This window comes from Neltuma alba, unplaced genomic scaffold (assembly GCF_004799145.2).
Source record: "Neltuma alba isolate B1F8T4 unplaced genomic scaffold, ASM479914v2 tig00011557_pilon, whole genome shotgun sequence".
NCBI lineage: Eukaryota > Viridiplantae > Streptophyta > Magnoliopsida > Fabales > Fabaceae > Neltuma > Neltuma alba.
Genome location: NW_021636216.1, coordinates 232,663 through 257,054, shown reverse-complemented (window position 1 = coordinate 257,054; position 24,392 = coordinate 232,663). Strand labels below are relative to the sequence as shown.

General features: G+C 31.3%; 1 protein-coding gene across 1 annotated transcript; it reads right to left on the bottom strand.

The window, feature by feature from the left end:
• Positions 1 to 14,045: 14,045 nt before the first annotated feature.
• Positions 14,046 to 14,839, bottom strand: LOC114714961 (21 kDa protein-like). The gene has a single exon (XM_028899756.1). It carries the CDS (start codon positions 14,811 to 14,813, stop codon positions 14,241 to 14,243), a length of 573 nt encoding a protein of 190 aa, XP_028755589.1. The 5' UTR covers positions 14,814 to 14,839; the 3' UTR covers positions 14,046 to 14,240.
• Positions 14,840 to 24,392: the final 9,553 nt, after the last annotated feature.

The following is a 24,392-nucleotide window of genomic DNA, read 5'->3' as shown; positions in this document are numbered from 1 at the left end:
ATGCTTAAGTACATTATTAACTCAAGACTATCCAAAGTTATATGCAGATGTTATATCATATTGTATTATGGCAATGGTAACTGACAAGCTAGATGTGAAAGTGTCTTAAATTATAGAGAGGATGTAATCCATGTTTGTTTATACAATGTTATATAAGAAGGCATGGAATGCAAAAGAATTAGCCATTGTTGCTCCTTTTAGGAATTGAGAGATCTCAGATTCCTTACTCCTAATGTGGTTAGGCGCTGTACAACACATCATGCCTAGATCATATGTATAATTTTCAAATAAATAGTGCTCTTAAGCCAATCGGAATGGGGAACCGATTGAAATGTTTTGTCATGTGTTTTGGGCATTTAAGCCATGCATTGATATATTTCCACACCTAAAGCCGATTATAGAAGTTGATAGAACATTCTAATATGAAAAGTATAAGGGCACATTATTTATGGCTATGTCATAAGATGGTGACAAAAATGTTATGCCACTTGCATTTGTGGTAGTTGTAGGAGAGACAAGATCTACTTGGACATGTTTCTTATACCATGTACGCCACTATGTTATAAAAGATAGAAAAGAAAGTTGTTTAATTTCAAACGGACATCATTTAATTTTGACTGCAATTTCTGACCCTCAACTTCGATGGCAGCTGCCATGCGCACATCATGTTTTTTATTTGCGGCATATGGCCTTAAATCTTCACAAAGGACATGGAACAAATTGGTTGAAAGAGAAATTTATAAATATTAATGAGATTCTTTGTATTTTTTATATGATAATTTTATGATTATTTTTAACAAGTTATTAACTACTTGTAGCGTATACATATGAACATCATGTCGTTGACCAATAATTAGTAAGGATAGCATTGTAACATGCACTTGCTGTTAGATAGATTAGAGCCATCCTAAAAGAAAAATGGTCATGTGCATATGATGTTGAAGGTCGATGTTATGGACACATGACAATCAACCTTGCAGAGTGCATGAATGATGTATTCAAAGGTGTTCAAAATCTACCAATAACTAGTTTGGTAAATGTGACAATGTATAGAGTTAACAACTATTTTATAAAGCGTGCCCAACAAGTTTATGTGAAAATTGTAACTGGTCAAGTGTTTTTTAAGACACTAACAAAGAAATTAGACATAGTAACACAAGATGCATTTGCATGTGTTGTTTGAGATTTTGATAGAATATCAACATAATTTGAAGTTATGAAGTTATATAACATTCAACTTCGTTAATTTCGTTAGTGTTGCAAGGTTAACTTGATTGATAAAAAATATGATTGTGGAGAGTTTCAAGTGGAAAAGTTTCCATGTACGCACGTTGTCCTAGCTTGTTCATAAGTAAGCATCAACCATTTGCAACATATAGATCACATTTTTAGGTTAGAAACCATACAAATGGCCTATAATAACAACTTTCATCTAATAAGAGATGAAACGTATTAGCCACAAATTGATTGTCCTACTCTAATTCAAGTCGCATACGTAATAAGACGGATTGAACCACACTTAACCAACCTAGCAAGTATGGATTATGTAAAAAAATTGGTTATAATCACTCTACTTATCCCCAAAGTGTGGCATCCAAGCAATAAATTATGTATTTCACTTATGTAACAAAATATTATAGTTTATGAATAAGATGAAAATGAAATGCAATTTGTTTTTGTAATTTTGTTAAGAGGTGGCATCTTGAAACTCACACATCTCATACTAAAAAAATGTTTGTGAATGACTTCTAAGGGTTAGACCACCTGGAGATAGAATACATGGACAATGACTACTTATGAATTGGTTGAAATAGCACTTTAATCACTTATCCGATAAGATGATGTACAAGTTCAACAACTTACTCATGCATATATTCTCAGATTGATTGGCGGATATCTCATACCAGATAAATCGGGTACTAAGGTATATTTAATATACCTTCTACTTCTTTATAATTTGGAATAAGTTGGAAAGTTTAGTTGGGGTTCAGTAGTTTTGGCTCACCTATATAGAAAATTATGTAATGTCACTAATCCAACTGAGGATGGGATTGGAGGGTGCTTATCATTATTATATTTATGAGCATGAGATTGCCTCCTTATGCTGCACCACAATGACCTAAAACTCCAGATCCACAATCTGATATTTACCCTCTCTTACCTTATTTAGATTTTAGGTATGTCAAACTCACACAACAAAAATTTCATATGTGCTTATTATTGAAATTTTTAAATTTTAACACTTTTTTTTAAAGGCTAGATATAAAGATGTAGGACAAAATCCTCATCCAAGTACCACGTCCTTATGCCAATATAGGAGTTTGCTTGATAGAATGACCGATAACGATATAATTTTGTAACCATATGAATCTTCTGAAATGCGTTAATTGATTCCAGAGTATTACTTAGCAACACCTGAAATTTGGCTTGCTTTGGTTCCTCTAATATGTTTTCATATTATAGAATGGTATCCCCTTGATTGTGTACTAAGACAATTCAGTTGTCAACAACCTCTTCCTTTCTTGCCTATTCATTTAGGAAATTACCATAAAATATAACTAAGTGGAAGAATAACTATAAATTGGACTCAACAATACTCAAACTTCATTGAAGCATGGAATAGCAAGGCAAACCCTTTTTTGTCAAAAACTTTAAAAAAAACAAGAAGAAGCAAAAAAGAAAAGGTAGGATGAAAATAACTTACCTAAATATCTTAAATGAGACTAAGACAAACCATTTTCTTTCTCTTACCCTCTATCTCCCTCTCACACTTACCCTACTTTTACTCATAGTGCGGTTGGAAGAAGAAGCAAGGAAGAAGAAAAGAAAGCCATTGAGCGAGAGCCCTTCCACACGGGACTCCCGGATCACTATGGCTGACTTTCGTCTCTACTCGACCAATCGGTCTCACAGTCAGCCAGGCTTATACTATTACACTCACGAGCATAATCTTAGCTTGAGCCTACCTTTGCACACCTCTGTTACTCTTTAGGAGGCATCCACCCCAAATAAACTACCCACCTCGCAGTGTCCAGCCCCTCCCTCCCCCCCCCCGAGCGAATTTTCGGTGTGGTGGTTAGGCATCCTTAGACGAAAGAGTGGTCTTTTAGGATTAGTCATTGTGTGTCATCACCTCCCACCTATCCTACACATTCGATCAAGGTTGTCACTGTGAAGCTATAGTTAAGGTGCACAGGGTCTTACCGTCTAGCCGTTGGTACTCCGCATCTTCATAGAGAATTCAATTTCACCGGGTCCATGTCGGAGACAGCAGGGTAGTCGTTACACCATTTGTGCAGGTCGCTACTTATGCGACAAGGAATTTCGCTACCTTAAGACAGTTAGAGTTACTGCTGTCGTTTACCAGGGCTTCTATTCAAAGCTTATAACACTTCTCCTTCTGACCTTCCAGCACCAGGCAGGTGTTAGACTCTATACATCATGTTACCACTTAGCAAAATCCTGTGTTTTTAATAAACAGTCACTACCGCCTGGTATGTGCCACTTTCCTAATCAAAAGATAGGAGAGCACCCCTTCTCCCGAGGTTACGAGGTCATTTTGCTGAGTTCCTTTGACATGGTTCTCTCAAGCTCCCTAGTATACTCTACTTGTTTACCTGTGTCGGTTTGGGGTACGGTCAGTTCACCGGGAGGATTGCCCTCCCAATTCGAAGTTTTTTTTCCTGCAAGTTTCAACCTTGTTGACTATGACAACAGTTGTGACTATAAACAGACTCGCGACTATGGCAGGGCTTTAGCTCTGCTCTCTCCCGACCCCTACTCTAATTAAAAGACTAAAGGCCCCTACTGAAGATTTAAAAGGTGAGCATTAAAATGAGAAAGATCATTCATGACGCTGAACGACACTAAAAAAACACTAACGCTATGTTTGGTACGAGATTTTCGGAGGGGAGGGGAGGGAAGTTGTTCCCCTCCCCTTGTTTGGCTAGTGTAATTTTTTAGGAGGGGAGGGGCTCTCCTCCTCTCCCCTCGTTTGGTTAACATGTTTTTTAAAGAGGGGAGGGGTTTTTCTTCCCTCCCCTTCCCTTCTAGCCTCCCCTCCAAAAGTGGGGTTTTTCGGAGGGGAGGTGAAAGATAATATTTTAATTCTTTATATACCCTTTCGATTTGTTAACCTCTAATCAGTCGTAAACATTTCTACATAAGAGAGTCCTTTTAAGTATCTAACAAGAGGTTATTAAGATAATTGTTTCCAAAATTAGTGAGCATTTGTAAACTTTTTTTTTCTCTTCTTCTAATTCCAAGAGGCCGTTGGTATTTTCTATCAACTTCAGGGTCTTTTCTCTGATTGAAATCTATTACTTGTGACTTTTTATCTTGATATTCTATAAGTGTGTGACTGTGTCTTGTAAATCAAAATTGGTGAATTGTATTATATATTTATAGTTATATCTTAACAAAATAAAAAAAGTGAGAAAATTCATTTAAATTTTATGAGGTTAAAATAGTCAATTTTTTATTAGAACAAAATAAGGTATTATTAAAATTGCTCCCTCCCCTCCCCTCCAATCAATCCAAACAGGAGATCGTTAAAATCCCTCCCCTCCCCTCCCCCCCCCCTCCCCTCCCCTTTGTAGCTACCCTCCCCTTTCCTCCCCTCCCCTTCCCTTTGTCGAGCCAAACACAACATAAAGCGCACAAACAAAAGTGCTTCGAAAGGTGTCAACAGGTGCACGAAGCCAAAGCCCGGCATGTTCACCTGCTAGGCCAAGTGTTCACCCACTGAAGACTCTTCGCCTTTAGATAACAAAAAGTGTCCACCCGGGTCGCCAAACTATGACAAGAGTTTTGCCTTTGGAAGCGCCAGTCGCGTAGGGCACCTCGTGGTAAGGCCAGGCCGAGTCAGAAAGGCTTTGATGACTCAAGGTTCATATTAGGGAAAGGAGAGTGAGGGGAAGAGGGGGCAGCCCTCGGCCTGATCATCTAATTCACTCCAACAGATAGGCATGGTTCTGTAGTCAAGGCTACTTCGTCACTTTCGTGTACCCATCGGACGGCAGCCCATTCGGGGGTTCCTTAGGGACCGATTCACTCTACATAGATTGACTGAACGCAGAAAGCCTTCCACTGTCAGGCAATCGTGTTTTTTATAGGATTTCTTGTTACTCATATCAGCATTCTCACTTCTGATATCTCCAGGTGTTGTGACCAAAAACCTTCCCCAATTGACAGAACGTCCCGCTACAAGGATAGAAAGTTGAGTGTGTGTGTGTGTGTGCGCGCGCGTGCGTGTGTGCACGTGCGCGCATCTATGTGTGATTTAAAAGAATGCAAGGTGTGGTGCAAGGTGTGGGTCATGTGAGCCCACTATTGATTTCTTACTAAATTTTTTTCTAAATATGTAGTTAAAAGGCCACGAGGGGAATTACTCCCCCTCTCCCACACGTCAGTGAGTGGCATGCTCTTTTTTTAATATACATTATTTTAATTTTATTTGTTATTATTTATTTTTTCATAAATTTATATATATTTATCATTAAAATTATGATTCATAATTTAGGCAGTAAGGTTAAATTTTAAGTACTATTAATTAATCTCATTTTAATACAACTTAAATTCAAAAATAAAAATTTTGGATGTTACAACTCTCCCCTCCTAAATAGTAATTTTGTCCCCAAAATTCAATTCACGCAATAATTCCACATATCTAATTAAATAGATGAGGATAGGATTACTGCATCTTCTCTTCCGTTTGCCAACTAGCATCACTGAGAGCCATACCTTTCCATATGAATTTCACAAGTCGAATTGTTTTTGTTTCTTAGTTGTTTCTCCTTCACATTGGCAATATGCTCTAGTTCCGTTCAATAAGTCAACCTCTCATGAAGTTCAACTTCCTCACGCTCAATGATATGTGAGGGATAGGGTTGATACTTCTTCAACTGTGACACATGAAATACATTATCACCAACATAAAATTCCAAGGGTCTCTGTCATTTATCTACATAGCTCTTCTGTTTACTCTGAGCTGGCAACAACTTCTTTTTAATCATTTCTATCTCTTTAGTAGTTCAGTCAACGTAATTAAGGCCTATGATAGTTCTCTCACTCAACTCTATCCAATATAACGATGATCTACACTTTCTACTGTGCAATGCTTCATAAGCCGCTATCTGGATGCTTGAGTGATAGCTATTATTATAGGCAAACTTAGCCAATGGTGAGTACCGTCCTAACTTTCCTTCAATGCTATGACAGAAGCCCTCAACATATCTTCTAATGTTTGGATTATTGTCTCTATTTGTCCATTAGCTTGTGAATGATAAGTTGTACTATATTTCAATCTAGAACCTATAGCTTAATGTAAAGCTCTCCAGAAACCTAACGTGAACCTTGGATCCCTATCAGAGATAATGCTCTCTAGCATACCATGCAATCTAACAATCTCCTTCACATATAATTGAGCATATTGTTCCATTGAATAAGTAGTTCGTATGGGTAGGAAATGAGAAGACTTGGTCAAACGATTAACAATCACCCAAATTGTATCATGATTACTAGGTGTCCTTAGCAGCCCCTTAATAAAATCCATGGATATACTATCTCACTTCTATTTTGGCATCTCCAAATTTTGAATTAACACTGGCAGCTTCTAATGCTTAATTTTGACCTTTTGACAAGTCAAGCAACGTGAGACAAATTTTGTCACATCTTTCTTCACTCCAGGCCACCAGTAATTCTACTTTAAATCATTGTACATCTTGGTGATCCTCAGATATATGGTGTATCTACTCCGATAAGCTTCTTCTAAGATGTATTACTTAGATTTTCCATTATCAGGGATGCAAACTCTATCTTTGAATCTCAAAATACCATCTCTGTAAACTTTAAAATCACTTGCTTCTCCTTCTTCTAATTCTTTCCTAATCTTTAATAAATAGTCATCTTCCAGCTGAGCTCTCTTGATCTCCTTCCAGAATTCATTCTCAACTCACATGGCCTGCAAGATAATATTCATATCAGTTAACATATCAGTGTCCTTTAACCTCGCTAACAAATGGTTCTCTAGAGACTCAGCTGAAATACATGAACAGCTTTCTACTCAAAGCGTCATTAACAAGATATTTCAGTTAGAAATCATAGTCTTTGAAGAACTACATCCACCTTCTATGTTGATAATTGAGCTCCTTTTGATCCACAAGATGCTTCAAACTCTTATGGTCACTATAAACATCAAACTATGAATCGTAAAGATAGTGCCTCCAAATCCTCAATGCAAAAACTATTGCTACCAATTCTAAATCATGAGTTGGGTAATTCTCCTCATGTGATCTCAATTGTCTAGAAGCATAAGCAACGAACTTTCTTTCTTGCACTAATACACTCCTTAAACCTATCAAAGACGCGTCAATATATAAGGTGTATGGTAAAACGGGATTGGGGATAACTAATACTAGTGCAAATAGAAGTCAACTTTAATTAGTAGAAGTTGGGTATTTTGAATAAATTAGAAAAAATATTATAATTTAATGATTCTAATGAGTGGGAAATGATTAATGGAAGAAGATAGTAGGAATGTAAGGATGATTTAAGACATATTTAATATATATATATATGTGGTTATTTTCCTAAAAATTAAAGTAAGAACTTTTTGGGGATTTTTTTATTATTGGAAGGAGTTATCCTTGTTAATAATTTTAATAAGTAAAATAGATTTTAGAAGTTTTAGGAATTGTTATTTGGAGGAATAGACAAATTAGAATTTTAAGTGAGCAAATTATGGGAATTTAACTAGTAACTATTTAATGTTATATTAATTATTTTTTTATTAATATATGTTTATAAATTTATTATTATAGAGTGAGCTTGGTTTGGGCTCTTGGGTCTTGAATTCTCTCAATTTAGTTCATGTGTCAAGAACTTGAGGTAACTACTTTCCAATTTACCTTCTATGCTTGTTGATGTGATTATAAGCATATGTTGATATTATAAATGTTATCATTATATGTTATAATGTTTTGTGTATAAAAAGTGTGAAATAAAAATATGAAATTTATGTTTTGATAAATTTGTTAATTAAGCGGGCATGAATTGTTTTATCTTGAGATTATATTGTTGATATTGAATAAAATTGAGTATTGAATATGAGAATAATTTATGGATGTTGGATTATATGAAATTAACCTATTGAAATACTTATTGAACTGGATCAAGTTGTGATGAGATATGATTGTGGGAGGTTTAGTTGTTTCATACCACGTGGTATAGTTGCTACTTGGCATCCAATAGATGGCTTTAACATTCTTAGAACCCTCAGTGTCACCATTCTTTTGGTCAAGTCAAGAGTCAGCCCAAGGGACATGACACCTTTCCATATTCCAAGGAAAGGGAACCCATGGTACAATGTGAGCTTTGTAACTTTTGGTTGAGTTACACCTCATTATTGGAGAGCTTGGTGCAGTCTTGTTAAAGAGACCAATCTTGTTATGAGTAGATAACCCATGGGTTCTGTCGAAGGTTATAAGCAGGTTATAAGAATGGTTGATAGAGTTCTGTGCATGCAAATTCCTTTTTAAAATTATTATATATTATTTTCTATAAAGATATTTACACTGTATGTTATTTGAATTTATACTTTACTTGCTTAACTATCTTGTAATCACTCCATGTATACTTGTTGAATTAGAATTGTGGTTATTGGGTCAATTTGACTTACCCCGTGGTTATTTAATATTTTTTTAGAGGAGGATTCAGGTGTTGGTCCCAAAGGAAAGTTGTTTGAGACTTAAGTTTCTTTTTCTACTCTTTATAGCCTCTGTATTGTTTGACATGCTTTAATTGATGTATATTACCAACTTTAGAGCCTTTTGTTATACTTAATATATTTTGAGTTTTTCATTGCATTTTGGAACTGTGTTGTTAGGCAGAGCCCTTTTGAATACATATGACTTTTGTTTATGTTGTTATTGTTATGCGCGATAATGGTTATTATTTTGATGGGTTTCAAATGTCCTAACCAATTTATGACTGGTTTTAGTGGTATTTCTAGGATCCCAGAGTTTCACGATGGATTTGATATATATATATATATATATATATCTCTCTGTGTGAAAATCAAGTGTTAGTTATTTCTTGTTATACTAACTATTTTTGCTATTATGGAATAGTGACTAGTACGTTGTTATGGATATGAATTTTTAATAACTATAGTTGATTTTTATTTGATTAGTTTTGTTCTTTCTACCGTGGTTGACTTTTCAAAGTGATTAGCAAAGTCTTTTATAATCATGATAGTTTTTAATTACATGTTTTATTCTTTCTACTATAGTTATTAAATATTTAATTGTTGTTTTGGAAATAAATAAATATACAGCAATTACAGGGGTTGTTATAACAAGAGCCCTAAAATTTTAGTCATTCTCATAACATGCCAGTCTCATTATCAAATCCTATCACCTCTTCCAATCTAACTCAATTTCACCCTCATCACATGCCATCATCATTGATATTATCCCATTCTAACTCACACAATCCTTTTTAATTTCAATCGTTTATGTCCCTATTTGATGATCCTACATTATTTACAGCTCAATATAACACTTCTACTTTTAAACAAGGTGGTTTATCAAACAAAGCGTTTGCCACCTCTCGACAATCAATTTCTTTAGTTGAATCACCTTGGTTTGATTTAAATATGACAACTGCTCAGATAAATGAGATATTAGATCAAATTCAAAAAACAATGATCACAACATATGCGAAAGAGACCAAGATGTGGTACCAGTAGTCATTATTTGTAGCGTATATTAAATTTTATTTTTTGTTCATGTCAATTTAATCATTATTTATTATTAATTTTTTTAAAAAAACTTGATCATTACTTATTTTTATTAATAACTTTTTAATTAATGTAATACTCATCCGATCCTAAATATAAGACCCACTTTGTATTGTAAATTAAACTATAAAGTGGGTTTTATATTTAGAACCAGAAGAATATTAATTATTACTATTATCATTATATAATGATTAACTCATTATTCTAATGATATGATCATTATTAAAATCATTGTAGGGGTATTTGTATGGTAAGAGATTATAAAGAAGTTGTTCAAAGATTGATAAAGTTTAAAAATTGTTCACACTAAGATGAAATTCAATTACATGTCAAATGATGCTCATTGAAGAAATAGTTCTTGCTTAGATGAATTCTAAAAGTTATTCAAGGCATGACCAAGTTTAACTATAGCATTTGGGGGAATAATTCCCACTATGTGACATCTGGAGAATTTTCTTTTTACTATGTATAGCTTCGGTTCAGAGCCTCTCTTCTTCCCTTCCCATCCTCTTCCCTTCTCTTCTTTTTTTAATCATTAGATTAATATTTTAACAGTTCAGATTTAAATCTTTTTAAAACTATTGTTAAAATATTAAATTATAAAAATAAAGAAATAATAAATTACAAACTATATTAAAATTTAATTCTAATGGTTTGCAAGCGCACTAAATTTTTTTTAAATTTTTTTATAAATAGTTTATAAAAAAATTAAAATCTAAACCCTTGAAATATGTTAATCTAACAGTTAAAAAAAGAAGATGAGGAAAGATGATGGAAAGGGGAGAGGAGAGGTTCTGAATTCCGGAATTATGCATATTGGGTACTCATTAGGGGATTTGTGATTTTTCAGATTCTTTTAGTGTCATTCCCCTAAACAATTTTTTATAATAAAAAATATGGATAATGTTAAAGTCCACCATCTTCAAAATTAAATATGTTAGAGGTGATTTATAAATAGGATTAGAAAAGCAATATTAAAAAACCAAAATCTTTAAAATTTATCAATATTCATAAATATGAAAATTGACTATTGTATTAGGAATACTTTATATAATAAGGATACTGGACACCTGGATGATGCCGCTTTTTTTGTGGTTTAAATAAATAATGCTGTACAGTAATGAGTATCAAAGGGAGCAGTGTCTTATAGTTTGATGGTCCAACATGAAGAAAATCTTGAAAGATGTAAGATGCTCCCTTAATTATGGCTGTTTTGGCTTTTCAATTATCATATTTTTGTCGCTGAAAATAAAATAAAATAATGTACATTATTTAAATAAAGGGGGAAAAAAAATCTTCGATGCTCCTTGTGTCTCGTGATTGAACCGTGTGTGCTGCTAACGAAGACTTCCATGAAACGAATGAATGTTCTCCATTGAGTATCCTTAATTCAAGGCGGGAGTTGCGGTTCATAAGGATCGCGTGTTAAAGATCAAAGAGAGCACCTTGAGTCCTAAATATAAGATATATTTTGCACTACAAATTAAATTTTGTATTTAGAATCGGAAGTAGTATATTATATTACTAATACTCTTAGTCCCTACTGTAAAAGCTAATTGAAAGTTGTATCTGATCTTAAATAGAATATTTCCATCCACTTTATTTGTCATATTCATAATTTTTTTCAAACTAATTTGATTAACTAATTTTTTCCATTCACGTCATTTTTTTAATAATTAATTTATTTTTTTAAAATTAGCTAAGTAACTTTTTTTTATTAATGACCAAAAGAAGTACTAATTTTTTTCATAGAATTTGGAGTCCATTTATTAATTTAATTACACTTTAACGGCAAAATATTTCAAAATATAAATACAAAGAAAAATCTAAAAAAAGTACTTCTTGAATTTCAAAATCTGAAATCAATATTTACTACAAAAATTTGTTGTCATTTGCTTTTAAAGTGTAGTCAATTGCTATTAAAGTATTAAAAAGAAAAGACTGGATATTTGTTTGAAAATTTTACTGAATAAAAGGATTATAATGGTATTCGACAACTGAAATGTTGAATGATGAAAAAAAATTATGATTCTCAATATAAAAACTAGTTGACTAATTTGAATAAATTAAAAAAATTTATTAAATTAGTTATTTATAATAAATATGTTTTTCCTTCTAAAATACCCTTGTTAATCATATTTATTAGTTAAAATTACTGTTTGATAAAAATGTTATCATTTGATAAAATTTTTAACATGTACAACTATTATAAGAATTAATTTAAAAAAATAGATGCATATGAGAAATAAAATGAATTAAAATCTTATATTTATGATTCAATAAAATGTCAAATTAACTTTTAATACCAAAATTAGCGGTTGGTAATAAATTGTGTTTAATAGATATTTTTAATCTTCTACAGTTTTACACTTAAAAGTTGAAGCGTCAATTACAATTTTTTTATTTTAAATATTTTATGTCAAATTATAAAGGGAAAATTGCAAGTAAAGCTCCCGAATATGTAAAATTATAATTTGGGATCCTAAATTTAAAAAATAGCGAATAAGAACCCAATCCTACATTTGCAAATATAAAATATGGGTAATATCTAAAATACCCCTCAACCAAATTCCAATTTGGTCTAATAAAATTGTCATTCGCTAAAGTAAATTTATTATTTCCCACAACTAACTTGTCATTTGGCATATCCTCAGCCAAATTATAATTTGGTCTATTGAAGCTATCATTCGCTAAAATGAACTTGTCATTTATCATAGTCAACTTATCATTCGGTTGAGAGGCATTTCAGACATTTCACCCATATTTCATATTTGTAAAAGTGAAACTAGGTTCTTATTTATTATTTTCCAAATTCAGGATCCAAATTACAATTTTACATATTTAGATGTGTTTATTTATAATTTTTTCAATTGTAAAATCACTTTTAAAATTTCACGCATTTTAGTATCACAAGCTCATAAAGTTCTTGTCATGACTACAGCCTGTATAGGGTGCAGATAAACTTTTCTTTGCCCCTCTCTACTACGTGGCCTGGCCATATTGGATGTCCTGTGTAGGGCTGAGCAATGGGCGGGGTGGGCTAACCCGAAGGTTAGCCCATAGCCCGCCCATTTATTCATAAATGGGCATGGGCTAACCCATAACCCGGTAGTAGCCCATTTAGCCCATATTAAATGGGCTACGAGGCAGCCCGTTTGGGCTGACCGGGTTACGGGGTAACCCATTTATTTTTTTAAATTTTTTTTTCAGTATAATTATTTTATATATGTAACCTTATGAAGCTGTCAATAAATTTTGCATGCCAAATAACAAATCAAATATGAAATAACATCAACCATATTCAATCACACAACTTCACTTAGATTCACAAACAATTAAAGTTTGATAAAATCATAAAAATAATCACTAATCATAAAGTCTCATAAACTTTGAAAGTTCCAACTTTTACCTAAAGGATAAAATAAAAACTTAAACAAGCATGAATGTTTGATAAAATATGAATGAGAAACAATATCATCAATTAAATGAAGAATAAAAATATTTTTAAAAAATTAAAACTTAAATGGGCGGGTATGGGCAGCCCAATACCTTGCCCATAGCCCAACCCGTTTAATGGGCTACCCCGCCCATTTAAGCCCGCCCATTTATAATCTCTTATTTGGGCTAATTGGGCGGGCTTAAATGGGCAAAAATTTCATGGGTCATGGGCGGACTAGCGGGTAATGGATTTGTTGCTCACCCCTAGTCCTGTGCCAGCGATTAAAAACTTTTTTAAAATATTGTTAATATATGTAAAAGAAATCAATTCTGCCTAATTTTTTTTTTCCCAGTCTTTCTGCCTAATATAGTCCTTAAATTCCACAAAGTTGCCAAAAAAAAACCTAACTTTTTTGGACAAAACAAATGCTTAATGGGGTTTGATATTCTTCGATTTACTTTTCTCATGTATTTATAAGTTTTTAATTTAATATAAGATTTAATTATTAAATTAATTTTAATATTAAATATATAACATATTTTTTATATTTATCAATTTTTTTAAATTCCTCCTATAAATATTTTCTTAACTATAATTAATTAAGAATAAAAAATATTTAAAAAATAATTATAATATTTAAAAAATATTATATTTTTTATAATTAACTAATTCATCAAATTTTTTAATATAATTAAATTAGTTAAATAATTAATTAAATAAGTTTTATATTATAAATAAAATCAAAATACCTATCTAATTTGCATATGTAAAATTACTTTTAAAACAAAGGCCTGAAAAACTTACTCTGATCAAAATCACATAAAGCACTTGGTCAAAAAAAGGGAAAGTACAAGCCATCCTGAAATGGTTCTCAAAACAAAATCTCCGGTTCTTCCCGGGTTTTCTCACTCTTAAACAAACATGTGGATCGATCCATACACACGCGACTTTTCAGATTCAATCCACAAGCAAATCCACACACGGAGATCAACAATTCTCTGATTAGCCTTTAGAGGCGTAGTGATTGATGAGGGAGAGAGCATTACTAGTGACCTGAGCAACACGAAGCATTCTGGTCCTTATAGAACTCTTGATTCTGCCATTCAAAGCCTTTCCGGCGAATCCATCTGTACAAGTGTTTTCATCGGTGATCGCAGAGCTCACCCACGTCTCGACATTGCTTATGTGCCATTGGAAGTCCTGACCCTTGGATTTGACGCAGAGTTTAAGCTCCTTGATGGATCGGCTGAGCCGATCGACGCTTTCGCCGATCTCTTCCAAGCAGTCATGGAGAGCCTGGTTCTCTCTGTTCTTGAGGCCTCTGAACTTGTTGAGCTTTGAGACGAAGGATTTGGTGGAGAGAGTGGTGTTGAGGCTGAGAGACAGAGCGGTTTGAACCAGCTGGTGAGGATTTTGTTGGATGGAGGAGGCGTAGGAGGAGAGAGATTCGACGCAGATTGAAGGGTACGTTGTGGTACTGCAAGAGGATCTGATGAAGCTTGAGGGCGTGTCGGCTATGGCGGAAATGAAGAGGAGAGAGGAAAGAAAGGTGAGAGACGAAGATGCCTTGAACATGTTTGGGGGAATGCTTCAATGAGGGAAAACCGGAAAAGAAAGGGATGGATATTCAAAGATTGATGTGGACTTCGAAGTGCGATGGGTTGGGTTTTATAGAGGGCATGACCAACATGCAAACAAAAAAGGATCTTATGAAGTAAATCAGGGTTTTGGTGTAAATTTGTTTAAAAAATTTTTAGTTCATGAACGTTGGGTACTTGAAAATTTTTTAGAAATGAATTTATTTTAAAAGTTTAAAATTACAGTAATATAGCTTTATACAGGTAAAAAGTTAACATTGATTATTAAAATAACGAGGTTGACTGCTAATGTTTTTAACAATATAAAATAATGTTATTATAATTTAAAATTTTTGAAGTAAATTTGCTCCTAAAAGAATTTTTGGATACCAACGCTTCTAAATGAAAACTTTTGAAGTAAATTTATACATTAACTCAACAAATAGTTGAAGCTAAATTAGCTCAACTAAGAAATAAATAAATAATAGAAAAGGAGATGTGTTTGATTTTTAGTCCATAGAATTTGATAACAATCTTTATAGCTTTTTATTAAAAAAAGTAATCCTTAAATAAAATTTTTTTCTAGTTTTTCAAAGTTTAAATCCCCTAATAACCGGGTAGCCAAAAAAAATCCCTTATTAACCTAAACATGGTTTGTGTGTCATTTGCTTTCTAAATGTGTTGCTAAATTAAATAATAATAATAATAATAATAATAATTCACATTTCATATTCTATTTAAAATTTAAAATAAGAAATATTTTGATATGTTCTTTATATAATACAATTAAACACACATGACGATGTCCATGTGTCGACACCAAGTTTAAAGTTTGGATTTCATCCAAACATGTAGGGTGGCGTTGCTGTTAGGCAACTAGTTGCTAACATTATGATGTATTCTATCTAAGTTGAAGATATTTAAATTATAATCTTCAATTTTGAGATTATTTTGGAGACAAAAGGTAAAATAATATTGCAGCTTTGATTCTCATTATAAGCCACTTGTAAGTCACTTGTAACTGATTCTCATGTATTAATGAACGCATTAAATTGATAAAATTTTCTAAACTTAATCTTATTAGATTTTTTCCTTTCTTTGCATTCAGAAATTATTTTCACTTGTCTCTCCTCTTTCTCTTTTTTTAATGAAAATTAAATAATAATAAAATTGGAAAATGATCATTAAATATTACTTTTAGTCCATCTAGTTGACTAATTTAGAAAAATTAAAAAAGGTATTAAATTACTTTAAAATATTTATATTATCATTTTTTCTAAACTAAATTACTCCACTTATAAATTGATATATAATTTGATGATATGTATAAATATTTTTAAAAGATCATGTAACATATATTATAATTAAATAATTTATTAATTTTTTTAAATTTATTAATGAAATCTTATATTAAAACCTAAAAATAGTGCTATATAAGTGAGTTATATTTAGGGTGAAAAATTTTCCTTACAAGTGCTTATAACAAGAGGAGAGGCATAAAGTTCAAGACTTTAACGAGAAATCTTCTGAATTTTGAATTTTAAAATGTACCGATAAAGGGGTCGACGTGATTAATGTACCGTGTCGTTTGGTTCTGGGGTAGTTATTTTGTTGGTGGAAAAGGTCAAGGTCACGTATTTATGACCTCATATTTCAATTGTTGCTTAGTACTCCCTCCGTTTCTTATTATAAAAGACAAATAACCGAATTACGTTGATAAAAAAAGTAGTTAAAATTAGTTAAGAACAATTAATGTGTAAAAAATATAATTTTTTTTTCCAAAAATACCCTCATTAATAAGGAGAGAGAGCATGAGAGAGAACAATTAAATTATTGAAAGAAAAAGAAGTGGGAGGGAGAGAGTGTGTGAGTTGGAGACAATAAATATGGGTAAAATACGAAATCAATACAAAAAAGTAGAGACAACTTTTAAGTGTCTCTTATATATAGGAACATGCCATAAGCATCAAATGTCTCTTATAATAAGGAACGGAGGGAGTATTAAAATTCAAATGAAAATAATATCATTGATTCTTAATATAAGAACTAATAGGAGATTTAATTTAATATTATATATAATATTTCAATTATATTTTTAATATTTATCTTTTTTAAATAAAAAATATATGATTAATAAAAATATTTTAAACAAATAACATCCATTTATTATATAAAAACTAATTTAAATGATTTTTTGGTATTCACGTTATTTAGTTATTATATTTATTTTTTATATAAATTACGTTTATAGTAGGTTGGTTTCAAATGAAGTGATTTTGTTTTTCATTAGTTACATTTGCTGATATACATTTTATATGAACATTGGTACAATCAGAAAAATAACAAAATAAATAAATTTATGAGTATGAAATGTTTTTCCATTATAGTATTTTTTTTGTTTTAACATTATATTTATATCATTAAATAAAATAATTGTTTTTATTTTTTCTAAAATTTGTTGTAGTAATGAAAATTTTTTAAAGTGAGTTCTTGCAGGTAATACAGTTCATTAATATACTATTTTGATTCACATCTATTAAATACTTGTAGTTATAACACCGTACTGAATTAATAATACATTTAAAATTTTTTAACCAATTTTTATGTTAAACAAGTAAATTTGAATGCAAATTATTAAACTAATTCAATTTATAAGAATTATTGCAATGTACTATTTCTAAGAATATGATTATATGCAAAGCTTGTTTTCATCTATTCTAAAATTTTAAATAAAACAAATTTAAATTTTATCAGTCAATTATTTCATGATAAATTAATAAATGTTTTGCAGAATAAGAATTTGGATTTTTGAAAAACATTTTACTTACAAGTTGCAAATAAATGTTGAAAATTAGTAACGATAAGAATGGTTCAATCATGGAAGATGATAAGAACAAAAGAGTGTGAAAAGAAGAAAGATAGGCGCACCAACCAAGAAAGTCGAGTTTCGGCCATCGGCATCTTTGTATAATTTCATGAAAAGCAACGCATGTGACTTTGTCCAGACTGTTGCTTTCACTCCACTTTTTAAATGTACATAAAGTTTACTCTCTGCGATATCTCGTTGGCAAAAAACGACAAAAAAGGTCTCTGCAATATCTCGCCGACAAGACTCCAGGATATTTTCTGCAAAAATTATGTGCAAGTCCGGTATAGAATATCTTATTGAAAAAATATCACAAAATACCATATGAAAATTAAAAAAAAAAAAACAAAATGACCAAATGAGTATGAGGTATCAATATGAAATTTTCACTTCTGACGTAAAGACTAAAATACCCATGGAGTGAGTGAAAAAGAAGCTGAAGGTGAAAAAAAAGTAAATAGAAGAAAACATTAATAAAACACGTGAAGAAAGAAAAAGGAATGTTGGAGGTAAGTTTAAGTTGATAGTTTTTAGAAATACTATTATCTTACTCATCTACATCACCATTCTGTGGACATTGTTGATTTGATGGGTTTTGGTGTTGGGTAAGAGAGTTTGTAGTAAGAGAGGAAGTGAACCTATGGCATTACGTAAGTGAGTAGAAGTTGATGGTAAGATTTGGGTTGTTCATTTTTGTGGCTACTTCATGATGAAATGGGGATAGGATTGTTGGGTTTGAGTGTTTATATTCAGTATTTGGTGAACGATGTAGAAGAAATCAGAAAAATAGTGGCAAGCAATTACATAATGTAGGCTGTCATATGCGTATTGGTTTTTGGTAGATATTGTTACGTGAACAGTACATTGCATTACACATGTAGTTAACTATGAAAGTTAATGGTTCAATATTTACTGTGATGTATTTCAGGTATATGTTCACTAAATAGTTTATTGATGCTTACAAGTTGCCCATCCCCTGAACACAAGTTGTAAAACCCATTAAAGAAGTGGTCACTTTCATTATGAAAGTTGTAAATCTCACTATGTGTTTTGTCAAATTCAGCATGAAATTTTATTGGTGGTTAGAAACAGGTTGCCCATCCCTCAAAAATAGGTTGCAAAACTCATTAACAAAACAGTCACTTTCACTACGAAAGTTGTAAATCCTAATATGTATTTTGTAAAATTCAGTGTGAAATTTTATTGGTTTTTACAAACAAGTTGCCCACTTCTGAAAAAAGCAGGTTCCAAAACCCATTGAAAAAGTAGTTATTTTTAATACAAAAGTTATAAATCTCACTATATGTTTTGTAAAATTCAGCATGGAATTTTATTGGTTTTTAGAAAAAGGTTGCCCATCCCCTGAAAACAGGTTGCAAAACCCATTGAAGAAATGGTCATTTTCACTATAAAAGTTGTAAATTTTACTGTGCGTTTTCTAAAATTCGGCATAGAATTTTATTGGTTTTTAGAAACAAGTTGCCTATCCCTTGAAAACATGTTACAAAACCCGTTGAAGAAGTGGTCATTTTCACTATGAAAATTATAAATTCCACTATGTGTTTTATAAAATTTAGCATAGAATTTTATTGGTTGCTAGAAATAAGTTGCCCATCCCCTAAAAACAGGTTGCAAAACCTATTAACAAAGTGGTCACTTTCACTACGAAAGTTGTAAATCCTATTATGTGTTTTGTAAAATTTAGCATGGAATTGTATTGGTCTTTAGAAACAAGTTGTCCATCTTCCGAAAACATGTTACAAAACCTATTAACAAAATGGTTACTTTCACTATGAAAGTTGTAAATCCCAATATGTATTTTGCAAAATTTAGGGCAAATGATTTAATAATACTAGGAAATCAGGCAGCTTCACATTTCCTGAAAACAATTTTATGTGAAGAATGGAGACGAAACTAGAAAGAGGAATGCTAGACAATAACATTTTAAGCTTTGGGGACCCATCGAAAATGTTCCATGAAGAACAATATTCAAGCTTTCTACCTGTTTATCACAGTTGGCGTTACTTGAGCGACCTCCTAGACGGTAGCAATCTTAGGGTGTATGAGTTATTTCAGACAGGGCAATGTACTTCAGAAACAGTCACGACATTTCAGTTTTTACGCCAAAAGTACAAATTCCAAATTAGTACTTCATGCCTATTTGGTCATTTTACTTATTTAAATGCTTGTTTTGTCTTTTTGATTTTCATACGGTATTTTGTGGTTATTTTTCCTATTTTATTAGTGGTCATTCAATCCAAATAAACCCTCTAATAAAATTACACTGGACTGGCTTGATTGGTCAAGCTGAATTAAATATGCACTAAGTGACCAAAGTGAATATTATTTTGTTTTTGTTTTGCAAATTGAATGTTAACTTTTATTGTTATTGAGTGTTGGTAAAGATTCCTATAAACTTATAATTAAATTTTAATGTTTTGTGATGAGTTTTATATGATTATAGGTGTTTTTTATTATCTTACTTGTGTTTATCGAGTTAAAATATTACCTTTAATAAAGAAAAAATTTTAAAAAAAATTGAGGTCTTAGATTACCTTAGACCAATCTAGGCAGTCCATTGGACACTAAGTTTGGCCCGATCCAACATTAAGTTGCAACTATAGCAAATCGAAAGCCTCAGGTCTTCTCTAGACCACACATCGAGTTAATGAGTAAGTGATCCATTTTATCCATGCATATTTTCATATTTTATTATCGTAAGATTCCTTAAAATATGTAAATTAATATTAATTTTCAAGAGACTTGTGAGTGAAAGATTGGAATTGTGAATTGACCATCTTGTCTTATTTGATATATAAATTATCACTCTTGGCACCTCTCTTGTCAATTATCATCTTTTTTATTTGTCAAGCATGCCTATATATATTGTCACTTCATGATACATAATTGTCAAGCCAAAAGATATGTATTGACAATTTACTGTGACTCAATTAACAAGTTATAATGCTCCAACCATAACTGATTGCACTCTAGTTAATTGACAAGTTAGGACGTGGAGTGATAATTGGTATAAGTACAATTGACAAATAAAAGAGTTAGAATTCACGAGGGAAGGCACTCAATGGCCAATTCACAATTACAAGTTCTCACCCGCATGTTCATGTGAACTTAAGCTCTGCTTGGATTGAGAGGAAATGGGAGAGGAAGGAAAAGTGGAGTAGAAAATGAGAGAGGAATTAAGTTTTCCTCTGCTTGGATAGGAAAGAAAATAAGAGAGGAAGGAAAAGTGAGGGGAAAAATGGCAGTGGGTCCCATATCCATTTTCCTCTCAAAATTTCTCTCCACAAATGGAGAGATTTTCCTCATTTTGTCGTTGCCCTCTCACGCCAAGCTCATAATCCTTAGCCTTTCCTTTTATTTTATTTTATAATAATCCTTAGCCTCAGCTTTCATTCCGTCCCATACCCATTTTCATGATATCAATTTCTCATATAATTATAATCTTTAATTTTATTTGATTTTTATCATCTTATTAAAATATTAGATAATGTATAAGTTATTGATTTCCTTTTATTTTAATTAAAAGGAAATAAATAACTTATTTAATTAAGTTCAAAAATTATTCTCTTTTTATTTTTACATAGGAAAAATATTTTTTTGCTAAATTATTTTAGTTTCCTAGCCAATTAATTATTAAGGGTATTTTAGTCATTCTGATACTTATACATTTTCTTTCCTCCCTGTTTTCTCTCACTCATCCAAACAGGATGAGTGATAATATTTTCTTTTCAATTTTCTCTTCTCTCCATTTTCTTTCCTCTCATTTTTTTCTTCTGAACTTTTCTTCTCATCCAAGCAGGGGCTTAGAGTTAACTTAAACATTTCCAGATATCTTGTGGTAATAAAATCTTTTACTTGCTACCTGACTATAATTTTTTCATTTTCTTTCTAAACAATCATATTTATAACACTGCCTTTGGTTATTAATATAATATCTTATTTAGCTTTTATTTTGATCCTAAATATAAAATCTCAATCCATGTTATCTATCATATTATGTATTTTTTTCCAAGTTAGTCATTCTATTAATAGTAATTCTAATCAATGCACTTGATTAGTAGGGATATTTTTGAAAAGATAATATCTATTTATTACAAATAACTAACTTAATTTCTTTCCTTAATCTTCTCAAATTAGTCAACTAGCTTTTATAATTAGGACCGGATTAGTCAACTAGTTCTTATAATTAGGATTGGAGCTAGTATTGTTTTTCATTAAAATGGACCCACTTGTTCGCTATTGTCGTCTTCTCATGCAGCGTCGGTAAGATTTTGGAAAAATTCAAGTTGATCCTGATCAACCGGTTCAATAAACAGAAGTTGAATCGATTTTAGGTTGGTTTTTTTTTTTAAATTATGCTCGAGTAATAATATTTTGTTCTTATCTGTGACATTTTTAAAATTTAATGTTAAATCAAGTTTGATATTCATCTTAAAAATGAGTTAGTAGTACTGCATTTGGTCTTTAATATAAGACTCGGTTGACTAATTTGAAGAAATTAAAAAAAAATTTAAATTGTTTTAAAGTATTTATCATTTTTTTCAAAGCTGATTTACTTCAGCTATAAATTTATATATAATCTAATGATATATATAAATATTTGAAAATTATCAGTATTTTAGAGAGACATGTAACATATGCTATAATTAAGTAATTTAATAACTTTCTTGATATTCTAACATTAGCTAGTTAGCTAGATTTTATATTAAGGAGTCGGTATTGTGTTATATAAAAGTGAATCAACATTAATTAAATAAATAACGTTAATTTCATATTTATTGTGTCCGTTTTGGTTTGTACAAAATTATTCCAACCCTGTGGTGTATAATCCAATCAAACATTTTCTATACTTAACGCAGAATCTTTTCTTAATGCTACATAAAATTTTGTAAATATCATTACATTATACAACCTCTAATCATTAACATAAGAGTTAGTCAGAAGTTGATTTTGGTTTTAAATATAAAATCTCAATTCATTTTATCTCTCGCCTTTCTCCAAATTTCCAGATTGATCATTGTAAAGGGTTCCCATTAAAGGATAGTTCTAATCATCCACTATATATGATTGAAGAGGACAATTTGGATAAACCAACATATATTTGTGACAAATAACCAATTTAACTAATTTTCTTAACTTCCTTAAATTAGTTATCTAACTTTTATATTAAAAAACAGTAGTATTTCATTTCATTCTTCAATGAACCAAAGGTGTATGAGAAGTTCTCTAAAAAGAATTAATATAATGTTAGAATTTAGTATAATTAGTAATGGTAATATTGAGAATCACTTAAATTTCATGACAAATTTAATATTTTTTTTACTATTTTTATTATTACGTGTAAATTAATTAGAAATGTCTTATAGTACAAATAAAAGAGAATATAAATTACATTCCAAGTGATGTAGAAAGATATTATCTTTTATTTGACCCAAAACATTTATGTCCAAATCTACAACTTCATTCACACACTTAAGGGACCAAAATGATTATTAAAATTGTGGAGTGAAAATGGTATTTACACAAATTCTTGGCAAAAAATAAAATTTATATGAAAATGTCGGGTTCATAATATGACTTACGAAAATTAAGCAACTGAAATGTAATTTCAATTTTGTCCAAAAAAAAATGTGATTTCAAAAACTTGTACAATCTTTTAACTTTTTGCGAGGAAAAACATCCGGAGTCACATCAAGATATGGGTCTAAACGCTATAAGGGGCAAAATCCATAGGCGCGGATTCTATTCTGTCTTCTTCTACCATCATGGACGTTCATCACCCAATTTAGGGGGGGAAAATCAAAAATTCAAGCCCAACCTAATGCCCTGAAGACGCACACCCTATGTGTTGGCCTCTTAAATCCATAAATCTCCTAATAGCCCATCAGGTTTTGTTTCTTTCACACAAAAAATCTCACGGCCCACAGGTTGTTGTTTCTTCCACACAAAAGAAAAAAGAAGAAAAAAGAATTGGCAGAAAAAAACTAACGGACTGAGTATTAGCAAGAAAAGTTAATCATTTATAACATGATGAATGAAAGTTCAAACTCTCACAATGAAAGTTCAAATTCTCACTGGGAGATGTTCTCATATTTAGTAACCGATATTGTTTTAAATAAAATTTCTTCTAATAAGAGAATACCTATACTTGGTAAAAAAAAGAGAGAATTTTTGAGGGGGGGACAGAAGCCAAAATGAAGTTTCTCGTTTTAAAGTGGCCATATTTCACATACAAATTTCAAGAGCAAGTGGAAAATTGAAGCCTTCAATTTTAGAGCTAGGGCAATGCGGGCCAACCTGTTATTTGCAGGTTGGATTGCCACATGTAGCTTTCCTGGAGGCCTGGGCTGCAAAAAGCCTACCTCCAAGTGGTTGTCATTAAACTAATCTAAGCCTCCTAATAATAGGTTAGGTTAGCCTACCAACCCACTTTTTTTTCTAAATAATCTTTCACATTTTTTTACACATGTTTTTAAAATTTCAAATTAAATTACAAGTTTTTATTGACTAAATTCAAATTATTTCCATATTTTTATAACATAATTGAATTAAGGGTTAAGGTATATTTCGTCCCCGAAGATTTGGTGACCAAAGCATAGGTATTTGAAAATATTTTTTTAAAACCAATGTCATTTCAGAAGTGGCAAAATCATATTAATGTCAACCTATCTTAATAGACCTAAATGGTCA

What these genes read in the sequence shown, in the direction of transcription:
- LOC114714961 (XM_028899756.1), bottom strand. Translation starts at nt 14,813, where the DNA reads ATGTTCAAGGCATCTTCGTCTCTCACCTTTCTTTCCTCTCTCCTCTTC.